We start from the raw sequence: 7,620 nt of genomic DNA, 5'->3' as shown, positions 1-7,620 counted from the left end.
TGGAGGTCTGCAGCCAACTGCTCTCGCCTTTTGAAACTAACAACCAGCGCACTGGTTGTTAGTCTGGTTGTTATACTTCAGACTCGGCTTTAGTAATAAAGAAATACTTTCTCTTTTAGCCCACAGACATACTGTAGTGATAGAAGTGTTAGAACTTTGAAGAGACTTTTCCGAAAACTGCGACTGTTCCGAAGGATAAACCACACACGGTTGGAAGAGGTGGCCTCATTCGTGCAAGCTGAAATAGCGGGTAATGGACAAATGCAAGGCTACCGATGGCTGCATCTGCGCACAGTTCAGAGGGGATATGTTGTATCACAAGATACAATAAGACAGCTAATCAAGTTCTTTGATCCTGAAGGTGTGGAGCTCAGGCGGGTGTGCCGTTTGATAGATAGATAGATAGATAGATACTTTATTAATCTCCAAAGAGAAATTCACAAAATGTTACAACTGGGTTTCGAACCCGCGCCACCTGCACCAAAAGCAACAGCTCAATGCACTGAGCTATGAGAGACACAGGCATTGCTGCAACAAAGGCCCTAATGTACTGTGGAACATGGACTCGTATGATAAATTGAAGCCATATGGAATTGCCATTAATGGCTGTATTGACGGTTTTAGTCGCTATGTCGTATGGATGGAGGCATACAGAACAAACAATGACCCCAAAGTGATAGCCAATTACTTCATCCCATCAATTTCTTCAAAGTTCTAACACTTATCACTACAGTATGTCTGTGGGCTAAAAGAGAAAGTATTTCTTTATTACTAAAGCCGAGTCTGAAGTATAACAACCAGACTAACAACCAGTGCGCTGGTTGTTAGTCTCAAAAGGCGAGAGCAGTTGGCTGCAGACCTCCAAAAGGTTGACTTTATTCTCGACATCCTAATTCAACTTTATTCTCGACATTATATTTCCACTTTATTCTCGACATTTCAACTTTATTCTCGACATCCTATTTCAACTTTATTCTCGACATTATATTTCAACTTTATTCTCGACATTTCAACTTTATTCTCGACATCCTAATTCAACTTTATTCTCGACATCCTATTTCAACTTTATTCTCGACATTATATTTCAACTTTATTCTCGACATTATATTTTGACTTTATGCTCGACATTTCGACTTTTTTCTCAAAATTCATGCTGAAAAAAAAATTCTACCCCCTCTCATTTTTTTTTCTCACGGGTGGCCCTAATACTCTTCCGTAATTTTCACTTGCTCTATTGGCAGATTTTTTTTTCACTTATTTTATGGTAAAAGTTCCTTGAAATAAGTTTTTTTTTCTTGTTTTGAGAGGGGCATTTTTTCTAGTGTGTGGGAATTTGTATGCGCGGTCATTTATTATGCGTGCATCGTCTGTCCGACTTGTTTTGCTCTTAAATGCGACTATTTACTCATCCATCTTGGTGTGTTTACTTCTTGCAGTCACTTACTTATGAACGTCGCGTCTGCTGGAGTGTATCCGTGGCATGAGTGTGTGTGAGAGGCAGACCGTGAAGATGCATGAGCTGATAAGAGCTGAGGTGACAGCATCCTCAGCTCACATCATCCCATTGTCACACTGCCAGTATTTACTCCTGAAGGACGGCCAGCATGTTCCAGACACAATAAGCCTCCATTCGTCCTCCCTGCAGGCTGTGTTTTCTCTGCTCTTGCATGCGATTGGATGTGGAGTAATTATTTACAGCTCGGGTGTGTTTTGATGAATGTGTTCGGTGATGAGCATGTGGAGCGTGATAAGGTCAGTGAGCATGCATGTACATGTGTGAAGATATTTCCACTCCAGTGCCACACCGATGGGTAACAACATCAAACTGCCCCACCTTGTATCGCCTTGGTCCCCTTCATTCCATCAAAGCAGCTCTGGCCCATTGGAGAATCCAGTCGTGTCTCCCTCCAGGACTTTGGCAGTAGATCCTGTCTCCTGGACAGCAGGGTGGATCTGGGAAACCTGAAGACCAGTTTCCTAGTTTTTTTTTTAAATTTTTTTTAATAAAACTAATTAGGCAACATGTTCAATTAGTCCAACAGATGACACTGAAAGGAATGCTTCTACTCTCTTAACCTCCTGTTCTCTCCATTTACGGGCACCAAAAAATATTGTTTCCTTGTCTGAAAAAAAATCCAAAAATTCTGCAAAAAAATCAGAAATAATATTCTGCACTTTTAGCAACTAGTTCTCAGCTATATACCCGAAACATCATAGGGTTCTGTGCGCTAATCGGTCTAAATCAAAATGAGTACTACCCAATACACAGTGAACAACAACAATCTGTACCCTTGATCTGTAAAATAATCTGAAATGTTCTGTGCAGTAATGTAAATGTTGAAATACAATAAAATACAGTAAGTAGCACTCTATATATTTATTTGTAGAGGGTAAGTTTGCAAAACTTACTCTTTCAAATAAATATCCACCTGACCCCCTATAAACCAGCGTTTGTCCTGTTTTTATGTCGCTCCTCGGAAACCCTAGACAGCCGGTCGTAATGTTTTTTGAGCAACACACCATACTATGACGTTTTTACAGTGAAGGTTCTACTATGGAACCAGTTTGACATGTAGACCATGAAGAGGTGACAAAAAATCGTCACATACTGTCCAGGATAATAGACTGTGTGAAATTTTGTGGGGCCTTTGAGTTGGCTTTACGTGGCCATGATGAGAGTGAGAGCTCTCCAGGGGCGGCTGGTCAATAGAGGGCGCTAGGGCGCCGCCCCCTCTGTGTCACATCATGTAGTGTCACAGCCCTTCCTTTAATAAAACGTTTTTAAAATTACATTTACATGTATATCCTATGTTTTTAGCAAGCAAAATTGATAATAGAGCCTGTGGAGAGTTATTAAAATGTATAATTTGTAATAAAAAGTCAGATTGGAAACGTCATATGGTTCCTCTTCAACACAAGAGATAGGAGACTGTCACCATAGATATATACAAACACTAGATGTCTTGTCACTACCCGATCCGTCCCGGAAACCTGATTTGTACGGCGCATGTGCGCAAATTACGTCACTTCCGCTACTCCCGAAAAAAAAAAGAATTTTTTGTCAATTACTTAATGATTCAAGAATTATAGGGTTAAGCTAGTAGTAGGAACCTTTAGTAGTAAAACTGGGCGCCATCCTCCTCACTACAGCGATCTGCTTCTGTCAGAGGAATCACTCCGTTAAACTGCGGCTAAGTGAGCCGCTGGGCGTTGCGCGGCTATTCTGCGTAATACCGTAATGTTATCACAGGCGCTGAGCAGCCAGGCTGACAGACGTCCGCTGCAAATACATGCTGTTATTCAGATTTTGACTTTCAATATCTTCAAATCCTGAGGCGGTGACAAAGATCTCTCACTATGGCCTTGTCAGGGGTCATCCCAGCTAGCACCTGCACAGTATCACCTGATTTTACTGTAAAATTTTAGAGAAAATTAATGTCAAAGTATGCTGAAATTTCAGTTGTGTTGATGCATAATGGCTGATTCTCAATTCAATTCAGTTCAATTTAAATTTATTTATATAGTACCAATTACAATTAAAATGTTTCAAGACGCTTTACAAACCCATATGGCCTGAAACCCCCAGAGGAAGCCCTCAGACGACAGTGGCAATGAAAAACTCCTTTTTAACAGGGAGAAACCTTAAGCAAAACCTCTCTCATACGGGCCAGCCCATCTGCCGTTGGCCAGCCGGACGATTGAAAGCGTTTGTATATATCTATGGGGCGCAGGATGACAGCGCCCTGCGGTCTCCCTCTGATCGCTTTACACACCACCGGCCATGGGGTGGCAGCAGAGAGCGAGCGGTTTGTTCATCCGCTTGCCTTTATTTAAAACCGCCAAGCGAGTGACGTTCAGCGCAGAGTGTAGGAGTAATTAGCAAGCAAGATTGTCAACTAGTTCTTGAGAGAGCCAAAAAAAAGGAGAAAATGGAGAGAGAAAATTCAGTGAAGTCACTGAAAACAACGCCGTCCGAGAGGAGAACACTGCAGGAGAAACTGAGAGTGAAGGAGCTCGGACCTGACCGGCCGGACGTCTTAATACCTCTGCAATCTGCCACAGCTGAGTCCATTGCCACAGCACTTTTGGAGAGGCTGAGCCTCATTCTTCCTGATGACCAGAAGAGCAAGCTCATCTCCCAGGCCTATGATGGTGCGAGTGTCATGAGAGGAGCCACAGGTGGTGTACAGAAGAAAGTGAGTATGTAAATATAAAGATGTTGTTCCAAAGATTTTGCTGGACAGAAGAAGCACTTGGCACTCTTTGAAGCTGGAAAAATGAATTGTTTCTTTTTTTTACTTTGGAAGTAAAAAAATAGATTTGCATATTTATACATTCTTAATTTGTTTAATTATAGAAAAGGAGATTTTAAGGGTTTGTGTGTACCAATTACACCTTATCTGGAGCAAATCATATCAAACACTGGGGAGATAAATTCAAATTCACTAGCTGGTAACATTTAAGTGCATTTAATTGTCTATTTGATTAATTGTCTATTTGACTCAGCAGTAGTGCTTAGGCGTACCCTCGTAGTGGTGCATAGTAATAGCACATCAAATGGCTGTGAACATAATTTACATCAATTCTTGTATTGTGTTGCCGACTCTGCTATTTGGTTTGGTAAATTAAGTGCGCCCCCCCAAAAGAAAAATTCACCAGCCGCCACTGCTGTTAACCCTGGGATATTTCATGGGTTGGTGGATTTTGTTGCCTCTCTGGATGGAGCTTTGAAAGAGCACCTTGAAACTGCCACTGTTTTTAAGGGTACTTCAAAAACTATCCAAAATGAGCTCCTGGACTGTATGTTGTCTGTTGCAAGGGAGCAAATAATCAAAGAAGCCCAAAAGAGTGTTTTTGTGTCAATCCAGGCAGATGAGACAACAGATATTTCAACACAGTCACAACTTGTGCTTGTACTACGCTACATTGATGACAAACACAGTGTGCAGGAAAGATTTTTTGAATTCATTCCTCTGCAGTCAGCTACGTCTGAGTCCACTGCTACTGCATTAACAGAGCGTCTTGCTGCCATCATTCCTGAGGATCAGAAAAGCCAGCTAATCTGCCAGACGTATGATGGAGCCAGTGTGATGAGGGGTGCCACTGCAGGTGTTCAGAGGAAAATCAAAGATGTGTACCCAAATGCCCACTATATCCACTGCTATGCACACCAACTCAACCTGATCATGCAGCAGGCCACCTCTCACATTTCCAAGGTGAGAATTTTTTTTCTGACCTGGGTGGATTTGCCAGCTTTTTTTCCAGATCACCCAAGCGTACAGCTGTTCTCGATAAAATGGTGGCCCATAGACTGCCAACATCCAGCAATGTCAGATGGAACTTTCACAGCTGAGCCATCAACACTGTGTTTGAGCACAGAGAGGATCTCATTCAGTGTTTGGAGAACATACGAGACTCGGGTGACTTTGATGCCAGTACCATCAGAGAGGCAGGGGCCATGGCCATGCTGCTGGAACATCAGGACTTTAAGTTCTTTCTGGAACTTTTTCACCACATCATGCCACATGTGGACCTCCTCTATGCCAAGCTCCAGAAGAAGAACATAGATGCAGTCCACATAAAAGTGAGCATCCAGCAGTTTGAACAGGACATCGAAAACATCAGGTAATAAGTATTCCTGTCAGTAATATGATCATCACATTTTTCAACAGGATCTCTTTCCCCCTTTTTGGTTATTATTATGACTTCTCCTTATCCTTTACAGAAATTCTCTCCATTCCATGGGTGAGCAAAGGAGTGGCTGTCCGACAGCAAAGAGGCGTCGGTCACTCGGTTCAGAGGATCGTCAAAGGGTTGCAGAAGAGGTGAGTTTATGTTGTAGAAATCTCAGTCTATGTTTCATTGGAGGTTGTAATGTTTGTTAGAGGAGAAATGTGTTTTGAAATATGACATTTAAATATGTCATTGTCATGTTGCAGAGATCATCTAATCACAATCTGTTGAATGAAAATTATTCAAAAATATTAAAAATCATGCCACAATTGCAGTAGTCAATAATAGCAAGATATTTTTCCAAAACCATGCAGCAACAGAGGGTAACAGTGTCAACAAAAGTATATTAATTTCATATCTATTTTTTCTCTATATGTTTTTGTATCCTTCTCTCTGTAGATCTGCAACACCATTCTGGGACACACCAAGGAGCGCTTCTCCTTCACCGACCATCTCGTCCGTGCAACCTTGTTGCAGGGGGACAGGTTTGAAGAACATCACGGGTCATTTCCTGAAGAGGCACTGCAACGCACTTTGAAGGCCTACCCGATGCTGAATGGAAGCAAGCTGAAGACAGAACTTGGTCTCATCTCCAGCAAAGTAGAGTTCAGAGCCTGCTGTGGTGCACTGGACCTATTCCAGCTGTTCATGGAGAACAATCTTGAAGTTGTCTTTTCAGAAACCGTCAATCTTTTAAGGATCCTGATCACCACACCCATGACCACAGCTGAAGCAGAGAGGTGTTTCTCAACCTTGAAAAGAGTGAAAACTTTTCTCAGAAACACCATGACCCAGGAAAGGCTGAATGCCTTGGCCATGCTCTCCATGGAAAAGAGACTCGTTTGTGAAATGACAGATTTCAATCAGAAAGTCATTGATAAATTTGCTGGCCTGAAGGAGAGGAGAGCACAATTTATGTTCAAGTAATTGTTTTGTTGTGTTGTAATGCCCGTCTGCTAGTGCGGCCCCCCCCCCCAAATATTTTATCACCAGCTGCCACTGCGTCCTTAGTGTCATTTTGTCGATACATTACAGCTTTCTTAAATAAATAAGTATTCTTTGGTGTTAACTGAGAATTGCGTGATTTTTTTTTTGTCACTTATCGTCACTCTTCAGAGGATTTATTTCCAACTGACGGCCTGCTTCACTTCAATAAGGTAGGAAGCTAAAGTTTGATGCTAATGCTGCAACTGAGATTTGTTGTGGCCTGAGTAGCTTAAAAGTTGGGGTTGTTTGAGGTACGTATTGGCTTGTTTTGTGTTGGTTTCTTGAATTAATGTTTGAACTCGAGCTTTAGGCTGTAGTGTTGCTCTTGGCTTTCATCGCTGTGCTTGTTTTGGCTAGCTTCTCCTGGTTCAGTGTTGTCGATGTGGTGACTCCACTGTGGTATATACAGGTGTTGTGCCAACTGCTGATTGCTTCTTGTTAAAGCTGTATTTTCCTGCTTGTGTACCTCTGCAGCTGCTTTTATCGTCGTCTAACAGCCATAGCGTGCAAATCTGTTTATATCAGTAGTGATGCTTTTTTTCTTGAAACTTTTCCAATGACCAGACAAATGTTTGTTTATAGCATAATCAAGCATGGCATTTATGAGTACAGGCAATTTTATAGTAGGGCTTTGATGTTTAGGAGATGTTTTGTGATATGTTATTCATATTTGGAAGCTATACTGTGAATAGCATGACTTAGAAATGGTTTCATATGTACCAAAAATGAATTATGTCTATTGCAATTATCCTCTGGGTTATATCTTTTGAAATGTTAGTACACCAGTTTCAAGTGGGAAAACGGTATTATATGAGTTGGACTCATCCTATAAAGTTATTTAATTGGGTAAAAGCAAGTAAATTGGTTGTAATCCAGTGCACGCAGCAGATAAAATCATGC

The 7,620-nt window shown here is 41.5% G+C and overlaps 1 protein-coding gene across 1 annotated transcript; it reads left to right on the top strand.

The window, feature by feature from the left end:
• The first annotated feature begins 4,719 nt into the window (after positions 1–4,719).
• On the top strand, positions 4,720–6,693 carry LOC127530855 (uncharacterized). The gene is made up of 3 exons (XM_051938606.1): positions 4,720–5,625; positions 5,726–5,825; positions 6,133–6,693. Exons 1-3 carry the CDS (start codon positions 5,459–5,461, stop codon positions 6,658–6,660), a joined length of 795 nt encoding a protein of 264 aa, XP_051794566.1. The 5' UTR covers positions 4,720–5,458; the 3' UTR covers positions 6,661–6,693.
• Positions 6,694–7,620: the final 927 nt, after the last annotated feature.

Source organism: Acanthochromis polyacanthus, chromosome 18 (genome assembly GCF_021347895.1).
Source record: "Acanthochromis polyacanthus isolate Apoly-LR-REF ecotype Palm Island chromosome 18, KAUST_Apoly_ChrSc, whole genome shotgun sequence".
Classification (NCBI taxonomy): Eukaryota; Metazoa; Chordata; class Actinopteri; family Pomacentridae; genus Acanthochromis; species Acanthochromis polyacanthus.
The sequence above is the reverse complement of the archived record's forward strand: the minus strand, read 5'-3'. Positions and strand labels throughout refer to the sequence as shown.